The sequence below is a fragment of the Manacus candei genome, unplaced genomic scaffold (assembly GCF_025592945.1).
Source record: "Manacus candei isolate 608988 ecotype Guabito, Panama unplaced genomic scaffold, ASM2559294v1 h1tg000033l, whole genome shotgun sequence".
Taxonomy (NCBI): Eukaryota; Metazoa; Chordata; class Aves; order Passeriformes; family Pipridae; genus Manacus; species Manacus candei.
The window spans coordinates 11702119-11722794 of NW_026138081.1; the positions used below are offsets into that span (position 1 = coordinate 11702119).

The following is a 20676-nucleotide window of genomic DNA, read 5'->3' on the forward strand; positions in this document are numbered from 1 at the left end:
ATGTTGCTTGATTTTGCTGAACTAGTTAACTCTCTAATTTATTCTTACTGCTGAAGTTTTCTGTGTGGCTTCTTTTTTTCCTGCTTTGAGACTGTTTTAATTTCACCACAGGAGGGCAAAGAACAACTGATGAGAATGAACAATGCTTTGCAAATTCACTTCATCATCCATCAAGGGATCTCAGCATAGTCACTAAGGTCTAAGGTGGTGATCAAGTGATTAATCTCATCACCCTGCTAATTGCATTTCATTTACTGATTACTGGGAGACACATGTTCACCCAAGCTCCAGCACAGGCTTGTGCAGAAGTGGAAGTAGTCATTCCCAGATTATCTGTGATAAGTGTCATTATCGTTCCCAAACTGATTTACACTTATACTGTGCATTCTGCATTACAGATTTATAACAGTTACTGTAGAAAAAAACACAAGCAGCCATTAGGGCTGATGAGAAAAAGAAGATGGATCATCAGTGTTTCAGAACTTGCTCCCATTCTGAATTTTAAGGAGAGTCAAAACCTGCTTATTATATTTTGCTTCCAAAAATTAAATTGTTTACTGATATATGAGAGCACAAAACAGCCAGCTGGTTAATGCATTGGACACAGTAGCCTCACATTCAAATTTAAGCTTGAGACACAAAATGTGAACACAGGTACCCCCCATATCCAAGATGAACATCCTGAATAGCGTGGTCTCTCATATTGGTCAAAAATCTTGCCTCAGCTCCTGGTGATGGTTATAGGTTTATCAGAAGTTTCCACAAATCAATGCCTCATGTTTATTTTTCACAGCTCATGTACCACTCCAGTTTCAAAAACACTGTTCTAATAAGAGCAGCAATTGCCTTTAACTCAAAGGACCTGCATTTTCATGGTGAGGAGTTTCAGGGGCTACTACATCCATTTTAGAGGAGTGCAGAACAGGATGGCTGCACTCAAAACTAAGCCAAATGAAGCTAACATGGATTGTTCTTGTTCCAAAGCCAAATTCAGTCCCATGATGCAATGTTGTATGCTCAACAGTATTTTGGATTCTGATTTTTATGGTGGTGTTTTGCAGTCAGAGGGTCTTCAGGACAATCTAGAAGTTATTCAATGCCTGATATGCAGGGCAATTTTGTGAGCCATGTCCAAGTGCTGGGAAATCCAGAAATACTTCACAGCCTTGTGCTTAATGCAACATGTTAGGTTCCACAGTGATGGGGGGTTTTTAACCAAAAGACAAGCATCTTAATGAAAAATAAAAGTCCTTGGAAAGACAGAAGCCAGAACCTAGAGACCATGCTTTTGTGCATCTGTCTTGTCCCTTCTATCTTCTGTTTACATTTGGACTAAAAGCTTTAGACATACATTATGCATCACTGTGAAATCTTGCTCAAGCAGCTCTCTGGCTCATCAATTCTTCAACAGCTTTGTAAGTGGACTTGATTTGATCTAGCAACTGTTCCCCAAGTACCACCCCCACCAAAGACTTACACTCTGTTTTGCAAGTGTTCTCAGTCTCTCTGGAGTACAGTCATGAAAATTTTGCCTCTTCAATGCCTTCAATCCTATCAGATTTTGGGTTTCACAGATGTTTTAATGTAAGCTGATTTTAACATCAGCTGGTGTGGCCCCAAAAATGAAGTTGGCAGTATATTTCTTCTCCCTTGGTATCAGCACAGGTCCTCATCCAAGTGCATCACACTACTGAATGAGACAGCAGGTTGTTTAACAGAGTTGGTTTTGATACCAGAAGACCTCGAAGACCTGATCAAAGTGGAACAATAAATCCTCATCCAGTAATTACTTTTAGAGTTCCTCCTAGTCTAGGGTATTACTTCCAGCCTGTATTTTTCTCACATTTCATTCAAAATCAAATAATCATAAAGGTAAATAAATAAAGCAGCAGGGCTCAGAACTATCTCTAAGAGTCAGAAAAGTAATAACCACAAAATCAAGTGCATTGGAGTATAACTAGAACACATGGAGGAATATTCAAACCTGTAACTGATATTAAATCAGAAAAGAGCATGGCCCAGAGCTACCTTCCTCCAGACAGGTTACCCATCTGTATGCAGCAGACATGGTCCAAACTGAAAATATTACTCTTCCATTCACTTACAATCAACAATTTTCATCAAACATAACTTTTAGTGTCTTAATCTGACAAGGACAGGCTTTGAAGTAACCTCAGGCTCATTGGGCCTGATCCTTTGCATTTTATTAGGTTCCTCTGGGCAGATCTCCACAAACTTCACAGGGATACCTCTGGCTTTCTGATTTACTTCTGAGATGAGCCACTAGAAATCAAACCCACAATGGCTTCCAGGAAAGGGATCTCATTTGCAGGCTATGAACTCAAGGCATGTGTGAGCCAAGGGCTAGAGAGAATTTATCTCACTCATCTCTAGGAAAGATGAGTTTGCAGCATGCAAGAAAAAGGACTTTCTTGCTCTGTCTAAAGCTAGAGACAAGCCTTTTTTACACCACGAAGCAGCTGTGCAAGACACAATCATAACAAAATACAAAAAGTAAGATCAAGATCTTAAAAAAAAAATGAACAAAAAACCCAACAACCCCAAAGTGCCAACAGACACTGCAGGAGGGAAAAAGGTCACATTAGACAAAAAAAAGAAAACAAGAAAACTAATGATCTTTGTCTTTCAATACATAACTGGTAATACATTCCAGTAGAAGAGTAGAAGAAAATGGCTGGAAACCCTGCAGTATCTGAACTTATGGGGGAGGAGGCAGGGGCAGAAGTGACTTATTTTAGCTCTTTGTAATTATTGATGACCACATGGGCTGAAATTTAACGCTGCCATTTAGGAGAATGTGCCCAACAATAACAAATCTGGTTCATTTTAGGAGCAGAGTAGGCTGTGTAAAGGAGTGACCAGCTATTGAGAGCTGCAACGACAGGCCACCATGCAGCTCTGAGCAGGGCATTTCTGCTGACATGGGGGGAGCTCCCTTACACAGGTGCTGTGCTCTATATGTTCCCTCTGCTTTGTTGTGAACCCCCGAGGAATGAATCTACAAGTGGATCAGTGGGTTTTGAGAGGTCAAGAGGACCACTCTTGGTCAATTTATAAATGTAAAAAAAATCCAACCAATTAAATGGGGGCATTTTGAAAGAAAGCTTAAAAAGGTCAAAATACACTCAGAGACTGGGCTCAAATCTATCCATATACAGAAAAAGCAAATTCTTTATATTTCTAGCTGTGTGTAAAAGTATCCTAAGCCTATTTATTATCTAAAGGAATAATGGCTACAATAACAGACATCCATCCATGAACTCATCAGAGCGTCATCTATCCAGTCACTCCCACTCTTGGGAAGCACCAAGAGGTCAACAGAAAATGCACGGGCACTTACAAAGAGCAGGAGGCATTTGTTCTCACGGATGGCACCACAGCAGCCGAGGAAACCCAGCAGAAAGAGCATTGCTCCCATAGCCAACACGATGTACGCTCCCGTGAAGAGCAGAGGGTTGGCAGCCACTATCTCTCGAAAACCTGTGGGATCCACAATGACCCAGATTCCAAGTCCCAGCAGGCATGCTCCTCCCAGCTGTCACAGTACAAGGAATGGAGAGAGAGGGAGACAGGTCAACATAAAACAACTGCTGAAGAAAAACTGGATTCATTACTATCTTTTGATCAAACATATTAATTTGGAGAATTTGTGTTTCTCCACTGCATATATTCTCCGAAGTACAGGTGACTTCTGACCTGCTGCTATTAGTATCTCTTGCTCACTGAATGAATCATTTGCAGCAAAAGTGCCTTTCCTCCTAGACACATCACTCTACCAACTATTTACTCCCTCCTAATGCTGAAAGACAGTCTCGATCTGCTGCCACACCAGTGAAGGGGCATGCACGAACCATCCCTGCCACAGAGGCCAGGGCAGTAGCCACCCTTCCTTTAAAAAATAAGAACAACAGAGAATGACTGTTTCTGAGTGAAAACCTCAGCAGGGCACCCAGGACTAGAAAATAATTTCTTCTGCCATTCAAGGACAAACCACGTACACCACTAGTTACAGCTTTCTCTGTGGTCTCCCCTGTCAAGGACAGCAATAACTCAGAAAACAGTGAGCACTGCACTGCCTTGCTGAATGTCTGAGCATCTCTGGAAGCTGCAAAATGCTCAGTGATTGCTACTACAAGGTAGAGGGGATATTCTGTATCGTGGCAACTTTATCAAAATTACGGCCTATCCTGCTGGGGAGCAGCAGGCTGCTGGAAACAGAAGGATTCAGGAAAGAAAGTGAATTCTAAATACTTACAAATATAAAGAAATTGAAAAGAAACATCAGGTACTTCATGCAGCTCAGACAGTCTCCCTCCATGGTCTTCAGGCTCTTTGGTCCAACTCCTCCTGAAAAACAACACCACATTCCTAGCACACTCTTTTTTATTGGAATGACAGGCTCCTATTTTCATTTGTATTTCCCCCAAGATCCCGTGGAGTTCATTATATAGAAGAGCTCTTTTCTTAACTGAACAAGGCAACATAGCACAGGCTACTAAGAGATAATGATCACTGCTAAGCCCCTTTGCATTCTTTAAGGTCTGTACAGATGTGAAGAGGAAGGTTGCAGGAGAGAAAAGGTCTAGCTTTACTCGCAGAGTGAAATACTGGGGGAAAAATATCCCTCTGCACATGAAGATTTTTACCACCCACCTTAAAGCCTGTCAAGTTGAAGAAGCACTGAACATACCTGCCTATTTCACACCAAAAAGGGTCATATTGACACCAGTCAAAACAAACCGTGCCCAGTTAAAAGATGCACAACAAATATTTGGGACAGTTAGCTCCATACAAGCTTCATCTACAGAATGAATGCCACACAAACATGGACCACAGTTTCAGGGAATCTTGCAGACATTTGAACTGGAAATGACTGCAGTGTGTGGACATGGGAGGGCCCACGGAGGCTGTCCACACAGGGTTACTCAGCCTGTGGCACACCATTTGCTTGTCACACATTTGACATGCACCAGGACCATGTGAAGTCCCCTCTATGCCCCACTCTGCACATGTCTTTTGCAGGAAAAACCCCTGGATCAATGTTGGAAAGCTTTAAAGGCCAGGAAAAAGTGCTATGGAATCTTAACAAGTTTTGAAACTCGATGTCTGGTTTAGACAACAAACTGCTTGGACAGTACTTCTATTGGAAAAGCAACAATAAATCCTGACCAGATGAGATTTACACTTGAGGAAAGTTCCTGCTTGCTGTTTAATGAAGTGACTATGTCTCCTAATATGCCATTATATCACCAAGTACCCCAAAGGGACAGACAAATAAATACACTGAAACAGAAAACAATGCAGTCATGGTGCTGTGCACAGATAGGTCCGTACATATACAAACACAGAGGCACAGGTTTGCTCAGCTCCTTAAAGAAGACTTCCCAAAGCCCACATGCCTCTTAGTGCATTCCATTCCCTTTCTCCACTGTAAATGCCATTCCCTAAACAGACATGCATCTAATGATGTGCTATGCTAGTAAAGTACACTTAATTCACTTAAAAGAAAAAAATGAAATTATCCAAGGTTTTCACTAGGTCGGAAATAAAACTCTTTTTCATTCCTTCATTGTTTCAGTTAATCCACAAAACTTGTAAGTGCTGTAAAGCCTTGTGGATTGCTTTCTTCTGTGACCATAGGAACTGCTCTGCTTTAGCCAAAGAGCTGAGAAAACCCACGGCAGGCAGAGCTGTCAGCATGGGGCTGCCTGAGGTAAGAGCCAGATTTTTCTTAACGCAGGATGTGTTTTCTACATTACTTTTACTTGGTTTAAAATCAAATCAGCTCCTTTTTAGTGACAAAACAAGCGGAGACACAAATGGTGCGACATAGAAATTGATGTGGACATGCAGTTGCTTTTCCTATGCATCTACATGTGCCTGGGGCAGGACAGCAGTGTGCCTCTGCTGAGTGGGTAATGCCCAGGGAACCCCCTTTGCTAGAGGGATCCCAAGAAGGTCCACCTTGCTTCTGCAGAAACACAAATCTGAGAACCACGTCAATATTTTTCTTTACAAACTTTATTTTCTTATATCTCTGATACATAACTGTTCTATTCAGAGAGACTCAAAAGACATGACCATTACTGCAGTAGATGGAGTAGGGCACAGAGCTCTGATGTGGGCCTGGAGGAAATGCCCACAGCTTCCTGACAGCGTTTAAAGCCATGTCTGAAAAACTCACAGAGAAAAGAGATTTCACGGAATATTCTGAGTTGAAAGGGAATCACAAGGATCATCAGGTCCAACTCTTAGGTGAATGGACCATATGGGGATCAAACCCACAACCTTGGTGTTATAAGCACCATGCTCTATAAATCTTGAAGTTCAGAAGGGTAAGGACCTGGGGAGGGAATTCTTCAGTTTTATGGGAAAGGGAAACCTCAAGCTCCCCTAACACAAGTCTTGGATACTACAGTAGAGAGGGATATGAAAATACAGACAAATCAATGAACTTCAAGAGCCCCACAATCAGTGTCACCCAGATGTTCCCCTCATCACACAAAAAAGCCATGCTCCAATGAAACAAAGGATGCCTAAATCTTAGTATATTAGCCAAAGTCTTGAAGTTATCAGAGAAATTTCAAAATCTTGCTGCCTTGAGCACCCACCTGCATGATCTGTATCATAGTAGCCTTAGTCAAAAAAAAGGAACAAAACCCCAAACAGTTTATCCTTATTGTGTCATTGCACATCATACACACTCATCCCACTACAGTCACCCACACGCCTGTGGTCTAAGAAGCAGCAGCTCCTAAGCCAAAAACTGTCTTGCTGCTTTGTAGCATTGATAAATCACATCCCTACCTTACTTTCCTTTCCATGTCTCTCTAAGACAAACAAGCTCCCTTGGAACTACTCTGATTTACATGAACTGAATGCAGGCCTACTTTTATTTTTAAAGACAAACCTAAACTACGATTCTTTGCACTGCTCCTGCCCACTCATCCACTCAGTATGTTAAAATGTTTTCTAGGCATAAGCAAGGAAGGGAGACTGTGAATCCATTAAGCAACCAGATCCTGAAAACTTCACTGTCAGGGCCAGGCAGTCACAGTAACATGGGAGCAGCAAGAATACTCAGCTTTGAAAAACAAGGACTCCCTTCGTTGCCTTGGCAAGAAATTGTCCCCAGCAGCAGCACTGGGCTCAAACTTGCAATTTCTAAATCAACCATACTTCACACAGCAAAGCAACAACTAAGTGCAACCACTAAGTGCAACCCTACTCACTGTGCTGTGCTTCAAGTCAGGAACACACCTACTTGTGCTTACAAATTCCAAAATCTGCCACTCAGGATGTGCAAATGGAAGTCAGGGGCAATATTGTGAGGTCTGGGCTGGTAAAACCAAGAACAAACATATCAGAGTTTCCACATCGGAAAAACTCAATGCAAACTTCCAAAAAATGCCAACCTCATCTGAGCAACGGTTTTAGTGGTGGAATTCAGAGCTTGGAGACACCCACATGTACTAGCATAACACAGCCTTTCCAGTTTCTGCTGGGTACCCAGATTCCCAAACAGCACATGCAAGGTCATCATTTTGATCCTGTAATTTCACTGATTAAAATAGGAAAAATCAACCAAAAGCATGATCTGATCTCTTATGAGGCACTTAAAACTGTTTGATGTCAGAGTTAAAGCACTCCAGAATAGTATTGCTCCAGACTTTGAAGAGTATGTAACTAATGCTATTTACAAACAATGCAAGCAAAATGCAAATAATATGACTTACAAATAAAATAATTATGGATGCATTTGTGCCAACTGCTGCCTTGCTAGTTAGTTGAAGGTACCTGAAGTCCCTGATGACACGCTGTATGGAGAAAATAACTGATATTAAAGGACAATCCTGACCCAAAGAACTGCTTTTCCTTCTACTTTCCTTTTAAAGCCATACACACAAAAAGCAAATTTTCTGAGTTATTGCTAGTACACACTGATAGAAGTGAGATAAAAATTGAAAGCAAATATCTTAATGTACCTTTTAAAATACCTTCTCTTCCCTCCTTCAGGCCCCAAATTTGTGACAGATTAAGTTCTCCTCTGCAGGAGTTGTTTAATGCTAAGCAAACATTAACAGTCAGAACTGCAGAAGACAGTGGCTGACAGATGCTTTCTCTGGCTTGTCCCATCTCAGACTTGTGAGACATATGAGATGTATATGTTTTTGTCTGAAATGTAGCTATAAATGTTCAGGTTTTTCTTAGGCAGATTATTCTACATTTCTCTCCCTTCCCCCCGCCCACCTCCATCACTCATGAATTTTATCTTGCAAAGTGATGGGGAGGCTAAAAATCCCCAGCAGTGTAGCCAGGAAACATCCTAGCTGCTGTAATTGGTTAGGAAGTCTAGTTTTTTTAAGGCAATGCATTTTTTTGTTGTCTAGCCACAATTATTTCTTCTGTCATTTGCTTTTGCATGCCTTGCAGCTACCCTGAACTTCACATTTCTGAAGGCAGCTGTTCAACCACACCCCAAAAAACTGCTCCTAAATTTCTCTTTGCTACCACTGACATTCCCTCAATCCCTATATCCTTTTCACACTATATTGAAACCCATGGATTCACTTCAATTGTTCCTTTACCTTTACTTTGGACATGAAATCACTGAAAAACTTAGGTGGGACAGGACCTCTGGATGTCACTGAGTATAAACAGCCACTGCCTCCAACCTGGACCAATTCCAAAGTTTGATCCAACTTCAAAGTTAGAGCAGGCTGCTCAGGGTCACTTTAGTTAAATTTTGAACGTCTCCAAGGATTGAGATTCCCCAGTCTCACTGGACACCTCTTCCACTGTCTGCCTCATGAACAAATGTTTTGAAACAGCTGTCCAAGCTGCGTCCAAGTTAACTGGTGGCAAATGGAACAAGAGCATCTCACAGATGCATCAGTCTATCAGAACTCTCAGGAGCACCTCATCTTCACCAGTTTCAATCCTGCATCTTCCTTATCATATCACTCCTATCCTCTACTTGAAAACAAGTGTGCGAACCATTTTCCTTGTCTACTCCTAACATACCTCTGCAGACAATTTGTGTTTCAGTACATAAAATTCAGACATTTTGCACTTGCCTGATGGCTCATCACAGTCTTCCCATCTCAAATATTTGACAGAAAACACAGAATAACCAAGAATAAAAGAGACGCCTAGGGCTCATCGTGCCCAATCCTCATGCAAATCACTTTCTCAGTCACTTCTTTTCTATCACATCATCCACATATATCTTCTTTTAACAAAAATATCTCTTTGTCATCAACCTGCATGAAGACCTTGTCCACTGAACTCATCTGTTGCTTCTTTAAAACCTAAGAACCAGTTCTGCAGTACTTCCTACAAAATATTAGGCAGTGGCTTGAGGAGAAAACGGTGCTAATTTACACCTACCTTCCTATTCATACACAGTGGAACCAAGTAAAAGCAGAAGACATGTTTGAAGCTCTCCAGAACTAGTGCCAGGCAGCCTTTAAAGGCATTAGAAAATATGGACTAGATTCTTTTCCAAGTAAATGTATCGATTTCTAGAGGCTGTCCCAGCTGAGATGCCCCTGGAAACATCCCTGAAGCTCTAAGCTGCACCAATGGCAAAGGACCACCACCACCTGGCGTTGCTCCATTGTGTCCTCTCCACAGCAATGTGGCAGCCCACCCTTTGGCTTGCAGGTATTGAGACTTGACTCAGCATGCCTGCCTTCCTTCGCAAGTCCATCTCACAAGAGGATTTCTGTGTTCGCTGTCTGCAAGCAGTATCCAACTTCTGTAAACCTAAGTGGTGGATTCTCCTAAGAGAACAAATCTAACAGGAAGGGCCTTCCAGAAAATCCTCTCAGAGTATTATTTCCACACAGTCTGCACCTCTAGATACAACAGAGATGGGGCACTTTCATTAGAGACTGAAGAGGGGCGACTTTATCCGGTACCTTGTGAGTGATAACGACGTAGCTGAGCTGTGTATTTCTTACCCCCCTCCTGCACACCATAGCTACACTTAACCAGCCCTGACAGAGATATAGAGAAAGCATCTGGCATGCAGAAAGACCAAGCTATAAGCAACACTCACCTTTAAAAATCTTGGGACTGGAAGCACAGTGTCTATTCTAGTCTTTAGTTGTCTGTGTGTCCCATGTATTTTGTTCTATCCAAGCTTGTCCTGTTAGATAAAAATATGCAATTACTGAAGAAGTCAATAAAACACAATCATGTTAAATACACAGTTTATTAAAACACACCATCCTGATGAATATGCTCAGTTTAATTGCCACCTTAATTTAGTGTACATTAGCAGTAATGAAAAGCTTTTAATATGTGGTGAGGGATTCAATTTCTCAGAATCTCTTTAACAATCTTTGGGGTGTTTTAAATGCCCACAGACCACATGTAAATCTATAGTCCCATTACACATGCACCTCATCCCACAAGAGGACTAGATTAATACCAGCTGCACCTTCAATATTTTATAGGAGGCTTAGACAAACTTTAATCTGCTGTGACTTTACAGCCCATTTACTGGGAAAATGGAAAAGGCTGGGGAAGGGAGGTGGAATGCATCTTTGGGAAGCCCAGCCATTAGGAGCAGGAGCCTGAGATGCTGGGCACTATCTCTCGTTCTTTCAGCCAGCTCTCACGCCAAGTTGAGCAAACTATTTCCTCTCCCTCTGCCTCATTGTCACTGCCTGGGAAGCAAGAACAGAGAGGAACAGCAAAGCCACCACCCTCTCCACCCAAAGAATTAGATATACAGGTGCAGGCAGAGGGACTCAGGTACAGGCTGCCACTGCCCTCAAGCTAAAAATTACAATTTTCTCAGTAAATTTTAATTTCTGCCTGCACAATGCTAGTGATAACCTTTGACTAGACAAAGGTGAGGACAGACTACAGACTTAAATGTAGTGTCAAACACACAAGGCATGTGTGTTTGACTGTTGCTTTCTCTACAGTGTTTTTTCCACTCATTTGACACAGCCCCAAACCCACACTCTGCAGGCTCTGTGGGGAAGGGGCAGTCATTAACTCTTCAAACAGCACCCCATGCCATAAGAGTCCAATATTCACATAGAGTCGCTCAGCACTGTAAATTACTCATCCTTCGTAAATGGTTTTGGCACACTCATAGCTTTGCTGAAGCCACTGCTTCCCTGTGAGGCATTAGATAAGTCACCTGGGTCTATCCCTGCTCTCTCACTGCCAGCATTTCATCTTGATTTCTGGAGTGGGTGCATTTAACATCTGTTTCCCACAAACATTTGTAAATGCGCCTTTGAAAATTGCCTCCCATTAAGACTTCTGTGAGCAAAAGTCTCTCATTTGTTGTTGGCAGGAAGCGAACAAGGAGTTTCAAGGTGGCTGAAATTATTACAATATAAAACATATAATGAATATTCATAGATCTGTTTTGCATTAATCACTCACATTTAATGTCCTTCCTCTGTCACTGTAAACCTACATCTCTAGATGAAAAGCAGAGATGGCTTCGCTCTCTGCATGGAAGGTACAAACATCTATGGCCAATTGACCTGTTTCTGCTGTGAAGTGCTGAAGGCATGTGCCACTTTACAATGCTGGGTATGAAGGCTGCCCTGGATCAGTACAGCTTTTCCATCAGTGTGAAAGGTCAGAGAGTGCAGCAAGTTCAGGCATGTCTGAAGAGGGCTTTGAAGAGTCTACAGCTAGGAGAAGGAACAATGTCACTGTCTCACAACTGAGAGCCCCTTTTTGACAGTCAGAACCCAGGGCCCACCCTGACCTTTTTATCTATTTCTTTGGTGTGTGGGGACTCTTCATCCTGTGTTTTGCACGTGCAATTGAGAGACAATTTCTTCAGTTGTCCTGTCCTGTGATGCCACTGTCCTGGGATAGCTGCTGCCAAGAGAAGATGGCTCTAACTTTAAAGCAGAGATGACGCTGTCCTATATAAACCTATCATTAGGAAAATAACCAGAGTGATAGGATTCCTGCTCCTACTGTGTGTGCATATAATTACAACTCTACAAGCCCTCAAAGATCTGTGTGGGAGAGGAATTTTGGTTTTTTTATTCCTCATAAGTCACAATATTTTAAAGAAATTATAGCACCACAGAGAGGAAGAGCTTAAATGCTTCAGTAGGTACCAGCAGGTGCTGCGTCAGAAGAGATGAAAGACTGCAGTTGGTGCCAAACAGCAGCAATGCTCCATCTTACTCTGTGGCCCTAAAGGGGAGGAAGTCCCTACTAAACAGACTCATTGGTTAATAGCTACAAATTTGTCATTAGGGAGAATTGCAGAAAGTGCAAAACCACCATGCCTAATTGTGACTTGAGCAAGCTGATGCCTTTACTTACAGTCGCTGGGGAAACACAATGGAAGCCAGAGCAATGGCTGAGGCCAAGCCCCATCCTTAGGGCTGCGTGGTGCAGCCACGCTGCCTCAGCCAGCTGAGCAGCTGTAGCTGGCATGTTGTCCTGCCCCTGTGCTCATCCCATGGCCACCACATCAGCTCTCCCTGCTGAGCACTGGCTTCTCTTCACATTCACATTGTAGTTCTTTGTGAGGAGCAGGCTTTGATGAAGGAAAAGCAGCTGAACTTGTGACCCTGCTTGTCTCATGCCACAAGAAAGACAGCTGGAGCTCCAGAGTAAAGAGGAATGGGCAAAGAGAGGCTGATAGGTTAACAGTAGAAGGTATGGTAGTAAGTGAAACAAGAAATGAACAAAGGATGCAGGATGGAGAAGCAAGGCCTGTCTTTGTGAGAAATCTGACCTCCTGCAGGAAGGGCCACCAGATGGACCACTTACAGGTGTCCTGCTTCACAAGGGCTTCTAGCTACTGCCAGCCCCCTGTGCTCACCACATTTGCAGGATCTAGAGAAACTAAATCATATGCCAACCCATATGTTCAACCACAGCAGATATTAAAGACAAAAGTAGTTTCCTGCTGGATGTCTGCAACAGGTCAGTGCTTTTATGGTGAAAGGTGAGGAGAAACATCTCTGTGAAAGCAGGATCGAGATATTCGTTCCCTTGCAATGGCTTCAGAAAAAAGTAAAGCATTTGCTGCTACTGAACTGGACCTTGACACAAGCTGTGTACTTTATCCTGTAACTATTGCTCCTACATAAATAACTAATTGTACTGGAATTTCATAGCACTTACACAGCAGAATCGTTGCTATGACACAACTACATTACTGCATATAAATCCAATTAGATTCCAAAGTGCAGTGTGTAACTGTAATCGGCCCCTGTGGAGCAGCGATGAGAGGACCTGCACAAGACCATGCAACTAGATACTAAATTACAGTCAATCTACCTCCTCTTTAGTTGCATTAAAATGCTAATGTCGCTGTAACATGGGCCCATTTAGCAGCGATGACTGCCTTGCATTGCAACACTGGAGTGAATGAGGCTGTTGCACTGCCTCAGAGCATTTAATTCCTCAGTACAGTTGAGTGAGCAAAGCCCTTAGGGGCATCTTATACCTTAAAACAATAACCTGATTGGCTTTTATAACACTAAAAGCATATGAGGCTTGGGACAGTGTTTAAATGAATCAGAGCTGCTGCTAAAACTACCTTAACTTTCCTACCCAAGCAGACCAACTGAATCCCATCCCATCCTGACTGCTTTTAACAAAGACACATTTCGGCCACCAAAGAGCTGCACAGTAAGAGCATATCAATCTTATACAGGCGAAAAAAGAGAGCTGGACTGAACCCCTTAAAACTTCATACAAATAACACCAGCATTGCAACAAAACCAATAATACAACAGTTACCATCTATGTTTTATATTTGCAAGTTTGCAAAATGTGTGCATAGAATACATGAGATCATGTGGAGGTAAAATCTCCCACATGTACACAGACATTCAATATGGAAATTCAGAAGTCCCAGAGCAGAACCAATTCTCCTAAATGTTGTAACGTTTTGAAAAGTGCTAGAGTATGTGTTTGAAGTGCCAGTATGGCTTCAGGCCACTGAGCACTCCATTTCATCTAGTGCAAATGTGCATACCACACCGCTGGAAACATGAACTGCTCACTTGGGCCCCTTCCCAAGCAAAGTTCGATAGGTAATCACATCTGGCTCTTTCATACAGCTTTTCACACACAGGCACCACCCGTCTCAGAAAAGAAGACACTGCATACAGAACCGACACATCTAATAGCCTGCAACTCTTTTAAGTTCTGCTGCTTAAAAAAAGGTCCTCAGATAGCTCACAGGTGTATTTTCCCTTTTATTAACTGCAGTACAATGGAACCATATGGTAATGTCTGCCTTTCTAAACAGATGACCCAAAGGTTATATGCACTGATGATATAACAACATTAATTTTGTTTATCAGATAAGAAAAACAAAGCTAAAAGGGGAATGGATGTGTTAAACCTCCTGACCCCCAATACAACCCTGTGTTCACCAGTCCATACTGAGACCAGTCCCAAAACGATGAAAAAACTCATCACTTCTGGCTGAAAAGTTACAATCTTTGCAAGGCATCTTCTGTCCCAGAAAACAGTTATTTACCATACCAAAAGGGAGGTGGCTAACTTTGGCCTCTTATTTCTGAAAATATTTCCTTTCTGGATGGAATAAATGTCACCATCCTGAGTGGATCATGAAGTTGCATCACAAGCCAAGTGACATTATCCACTGTCATGTCAGATACTGTCAAGTGTTGAAACACTCCATACGCTTGCATGGCATTCCAGACGCTGAGGGGATTTAACATGAAGTGTAAATGCCTGCCACTTTTTCCCTGAGCCTGACACATCTCACCTTTACAACAACTGATTCCTCGGTGCTCTTTTCTGTTCTCTTTTTCTATAGCCTTGCTTTGTTTGCAGCAAATGCCTCAGCAGTTTGTGGCATTCATGATGGCTTTGAAAGATGAAGGAATAAATTTCAGAAATACTGGACAGTTGCTGTGGCAACCTTGTCCTCCTCAGACCACAATTTCCAATATTTTAAGAAGTTTCCTGATACTTTGCAGCCTTCAAGGAAACAAGGCAGAGGAGGAAAATGATTTTAAAGTAAGGATGTTACCAAAATGGATCACTGTGAGCCACGGGCCCTTGTCCTGTTGTAGTGGGTTTCTGTGGCTGGGTTTTGGTAGCCGGGGGGGCTACAGGGGTGGCTTCTGTTAGAAGCTGCTAGAAGCTTCCTCTGTTCCGTGGAGCCAATGCCAGCTGGCTCCAGGACAGACTTCCTGTTGCTGGCCAAGGCCGAGCCAATTAGGAATGACAGTAACACCTCTGTGATAACATATTTAAGAAAAGAAGATTGTTGCGCAGAAGAATTTCCAGACAGGGAAGAGCAGAGTGAGAACATGGAAATAACAACGTAGACACCAAGGTCAGTGCAGAAGGAGGGAGAGGAGGTGCTCAGGTGCTGGAGCTGTGGCCCCTGCAGCCCATGGTGTGGACCATGGTGGAGCAGCTGTGCCCCTGCAGCCCATGGAGGACCATCAGGGTGCAGAGACCCACCTGCAGCCCATGGAGGAGCCCATGCTGGAGCAGGTGGATGCATGAAGGAGGCTGTGACCCCATGGGAGGCCCAGGATAGAGCGGGGTCCTGCTGGAGACCTGCAGCCCGTGGAGAGGGAAGCCCACGCTTGGAGCAGGTTTTTCCCAGGTAGGACTCGTGGCCCCTATGGGGGACCCACGTCAGTACAGCGCAATTGTGAAAGACTGCACCCCATGGAGGAGTGACCCACGGGACAGCAGTTTGGGAAGAACTGCTGCCTGAGGAATGGACTCAGACTGGAGAGGTCCATCAAGGACTGTCTCCCGTGGGAGGGACCCCACGGGAGCAGGGGAAGGACTCCTCTCCCTGAGCAGTGGCAGAAACAACAACTGACCATAACCCCCATTCCCCATCCCCCTGCACCACTGAGGGGAGGAGGGAGAACATAGAAGGAAGGAGGGATGGGGAGAAGGTGTCTTTAAGACGGTTTTATTTTTTACTCTTTGGCTCTTATCCTGTGAGTAGTAAATATAAGTATTATCCCCACTTTGAGTCTTGTTTTGCCCATGAAGGTAATCAGTCACTGACCTCTCCCAGCTCTTATCTCTACTCATGAATTCTTAGCTGTTTTTTTCCCTCTTCTCTGTCCAGTTGCAGAGGGAGGGTGAGAGAGCGTCTTTAGTGAGTACCTGCTATCTGACCAGGGTCAACCCACTACACGTGTCAAAAAGATGATGATGATGTTCTTAGCAAGAAAAAGAAGCCCCAGACTGTCTGAGCAGAAACACAGGCAAGGGCTCATGGGCAAAGGAATCTGAAACCCCTGCTTGAATCATTTGTTTTAACGCAGGATGGAGCTGCAGATCAATAGGTTAACTTCTTTTTTTTTTTTTTGTGGTTATTCTCAGTGCTTTTTCATAAGATAGAGGTGTGGAAAAAGTAACCCACTGTTTAACATCTAGCTGGGAAAGTAATAACCTTAATTGCTTTTAAGAAAGAAATCCCAAACAGAACTTTGAATGCATTAACTATCATACAAAAAAATGCCCCAGTAAAAACCCAAAACTCCCCAAAAAACCAACAAAACTGTCTGATCAAGGTAGCTGCCTACACACATGTAGAAACAAAACAGTCAGTTTAGTCCAACTAGAAAAGAAAAAGTTAGGAAAAACAGTCTGTAAGAAAAGCAGATCTTTAATGAGGGATCTCAGTAATACTAAATAAACCGGAAAATAATATTTCTGATAATCTGGCCAGTGGCATTATTTATCTGCTTCTGGTCATCTTTTAAATGTTTTTAAAAAGAAGAATAATAATGCATCCCAAGGTGTCATGAATTCTAAACACAATAGGATATTCTTTATCCCACTGAGCTCATAACTTGGATTCATTTACTTATTTAGGAAATACATATATTTCACAAGCTATAAGTGTGATATGTGCAGGAAAACTTGAATGCAATAAAGGACATAAGAAATTACTTAGGGAAGAGAGGCAGACATGAAGCCTAAGTAACCCTGCTTATAGCCAAACTGATACACATCTTATAAATATTCCATGTGCAAATCTAAACTGAATTTCACTATAATCAGCATCTTTAACTTAATCTAATACATAAAATTGCAGCTAATGTAGTTTGAAAGGTAAATGTGACTGATCTCAACTACATCTGTATCAATTAATGTACAAACAGCCAACCATTCAATGTCTTTTGCTACAGATATTTTTGATTTCTGATTAAGAAAGAGTAAGAAGGAGCAGAGAGAGAACCGTGGCCACAGCCCACAAGATAGCTTCAGATGTTCTGCAGGAAAATAAACGAGAGTTAATAAATCCCATAATCTTGGCATACGTGTTTCTAAATGTTCTCTCTTCCTTCATAAGATGTATAATCTAAACACTCCAGCAACGATCAGGTTCCAGGCAGACAAAAGACCCATAGCGCTGTTCATACACAGATGACAGGAGTAGAGGGACTAAGTGAGATATGAGCCAAGACTTGAAGGCTGGCTCCCAGATGCTTTTGCTTTCCCAGTGGATAACAGATACTGCATCAAGACACACAATGTCATGCTAGTGAATTTGCTGCTCTTGTAACACCTCATTTTTCTTTCCATCTGAACTTATTTTGAAAGTGTACAGTACACTGTCCCCTTCTCTTTTGTCCTTACTCATGGCATGGGAAACATGAAAGACAGCATGGCTGGTTATTGTTAATGCACCTGAAAGTGCAGACCTTAAAAAGGGGGATATTCTGGAACATGCCACAGTTTTCCTTGCTATTTGCACAGGCAGCTAATGATCACCCTAATAGCTTCTCTCTCTGAAGTCATAATAAGCTTACAAATGAACCCATTCAGCACATATTAAAAAGCCAGGGATGCTCCTTTGATTACAGCCTTTATGGAAATCTCTGAATATTTGTTTTGTTGCTGCACAGCCGCAATTAGGACATGCTGCTGGGAGCCAGCTCAGCTGCCAGAGCAGTGGGGTTTGGAGACACCTCCAGTGCCATAGCAACACATCCACCTCTCACAGCATCAGGCACAGGGAGCCTGGCAGCCCTTGAGTCCAGGCAAGCAGCTTCAGCTCTTCCAGGAATTAGGAAATAAAAGGTGCCTAATTAAACTTCCTCCGCTGATGCCTCGACCGTGTTTATGAAGCCACACAAACAGCCCCACACTGCAGCTCTCACGAACGAGCCATCCTGCTGCATCAGCCACGGTCCTGCCAAGGGGCATGGGGTCACACAGCTGCTGGGCATCTCTCCACACACTGCTCTGGAGGCTCATAGGTTTGGAGGTACTCAGTTCATGCTGTAGGAAAACTGGGTAAATTGGTGTGTGGAAGAGACTTGAGGAGGCAAGACCTTTACTTTGCTGAGGTGTGAATATGGGGGAACTCACTTCCATTGCCACCTGTAACACTTCCCCCCAACAACCTCGTCCTTCCACATGTGGGGAGGGGAACTGAGTGACCTTATGGAAATCTCTTCATCACTTAACTGCTCAGAGGTTGATCTAAATCCCACTTATGTTGCTGACAGACTTCAAACTCCGCCAGGGGAGGAGAAAAAAAAAAAAAAAAGCATTTTTAAGGACATAAAAACCTGCAAAATTGAGTATCTAGTTTTCATTAAGACTTGGTCAAACATTCCACTATAGCTAAAAGTTAAAAGAGCATATCTTTTTTCCCCCTAGAGGAAGAGAACGTCATGAACAATATACCTGTTTTCTCAAAATATCCTTATTCCCCAAGCACAGTACATCTGCAGTGCTCTTAAGTGAAGAGACTTGGGAAGCAATTCATTTTTGCACACAAAGACAGTAGGTTACGTGCTGATGGCATGGATCCACAGGCTTTCAGACAGCTTCAGTGGGGTGACGTTCACCCACAAAAAGTATAACATCTCCTCTTAGAAAGCTGGGAGACCAGAAAAACCGCTTCTACTTTTTCTGAAAGGCAAGACCTTTTAATGGAACAGATATTTCCTACATCTCTAGGAGACTGGCTGAGGTTAAAGCAGGTCAAACCATGTAATACAGATATCTTTGTGTTGATACTACCCACAGTGCCTTTTAGGAAGGCCACAATTGTAAGAAACCTTTTCTTGGCAAGAATATTTAGTACAGTGCCAAAGAGTCTCCCCAGGCAGTCTTTGTTTTAAGGTTTGTGAGCTTTGGGGGAAAGGATTGTATCTCTGCTTGTGAAGTGGTCCAGATTTTTAGCTCTACTCTTATCTAAATAACACATAACAGCAGCAGTGGAAACTTCACTACCAGCATCACTTGCAAGTAGACCGAGGTTTTGCCTGGGGCAAAACCTGAAGCAGCATCAATCATACATACACATAAAAACCAGCATGCACTCACAGGGTATTGACCCTTTCAAAACTGAAATAGCAAATTTAACCATGGAAATAGTGATGAATTTTCTTTTACTCAGTCTTCACTGTTATTTTACCTGCTAGAAGTCAAGACTTAGAACCTAGAGACATAAAGCCTCCTCTAACTCAAATCAGAGGAGTTGGAATAATTACGAATGTATCAGTGAATGATGAAGGCACAAGCTGCTCACATGGCCTTAAATCAGTACAAAAACCAATCTGCCGATGGACTGCTGAGCACCTTCCTCTTTGCAACCAAAACGAGTGAGAACACCATCTGACCCAATCTGGCAATTCCTATTTTTGAAAGTCTATGCAATCTTTTTAGGGAGGACAACAGAATACAGCTTTAAAAGCAGATCTCCTGTGAGGGATAGGACTCCACAGGCTAACTTTCACCTCAGTCAGGACTGGGTTGAATTCTGACTGCAAAATCATACCAGTTTTCAATGGCCAAAGCTCACTATAACCACACTTTTGTTATATCTCCCATCTTGATCAGCATCCAATTTGAAAGCAATGCTGCCTTTCAGCTAAAAAAAATCGTATTTCAGAAGTATCAAAATGAAGTTTGCAGAGCAAAGAGCCAAAGCAGCCCGGATTTAGGCTGAGAAAACATAGGGAACAACAGGATGTTCAAGCTATTCTGAACATGAAGAGACAACACTTTTGCAACTTTCTCACAATTAGGCTGCAGAGTTGCTCTGAGCTCTGCATGAAGGACAAGAAAAGTTGTCCCAAGAGATATGGCATTTAACAGCTTCTTCTCCCATCACTCGTTTCAGCACAGGGAGAAGAATCTTTCTGAAAACATTATGAATTCTTGCTGTGAACATGCATTTGATGACAAATTTTATGAGAAATTTCATAACAAGATTTGTGGTCACCATTCTGCATGTCTGATGAAGCACTAACCAGCTTGCATAAGAACATTAATACCATTTAAACCGTAGATTGCTTTCCACATTACAGTCTGAAAGCCCTTTATAAAGCTATGTCCTTTATAAAGCTGACCAGGCTTTTCTCCAGGATACCCAGCAAATGTCCTGGGCAGCCTCTGTGGTCCCCTGTCTAGTGCTCAGACCATTTTATAGTTCCAGTTCTGCTAACATCTGTCAGAGAAATTCACAGACATTAGTGAGTCATTTCAAGCTAGTGTGTTGTTTTCATCCCCTGCCCCCTGTATTTAATATAATTAACAACAACACTTATTTGCCTCCCATGGAGTGTAAGAGATTTAGTTCAATATCATATGAGAGTACAGGGCTGCCTATACCAAAAGCAGTTGACGGAAGACAGTATGCAAAATATTGTTATTTTTAGACGAAAA

The 20676-nt window shown here is 42.5% G+C and overlaps 1 protein-coding gene across 6 annotated transcripts in view; it reads right to left on the reverse strand.

Annotated features, from left to right (window-relative positions):
* Nucleotides 1-20676, reverse strand: part of TSPAN18 (tetraspanin 18) — a 120793-nt gene that overhangs the window by 16988 nt on the left and 83129 nt on the right. For 4 of the 6 annotated variants that reach the window (XM_051791752.1, XM_051791755.1, XM_051791754.1 and 1 more), the window contains 3 exons: nucleotides 10085-10174; nucleotides 4277-4368; nucleotides 3362-3556 (listed from right to left, as the gene is read on the reverse strand). In XM_051791752.1, the coding sequence (XP_051647712.1) occupies nucleotides 3362-3556; nucleotides 4277-4339 (258 nt within the window). In that variant the 5' untranslated portion in view covers nucleotides 4340-4368; nucleotides 10085-10174. Of the gene's footprint in view, nucleotides 1-3361; nucleotides 3557-4276; nucleotides 4369-7757; nucleotides 7839-10084; nucleotides 10175-20676 lie in introns of all 6 variants that reach the window. The other 2 variants (XM_051791756.1, XM_051791757.1) reach the window with 2 other exon arrangements.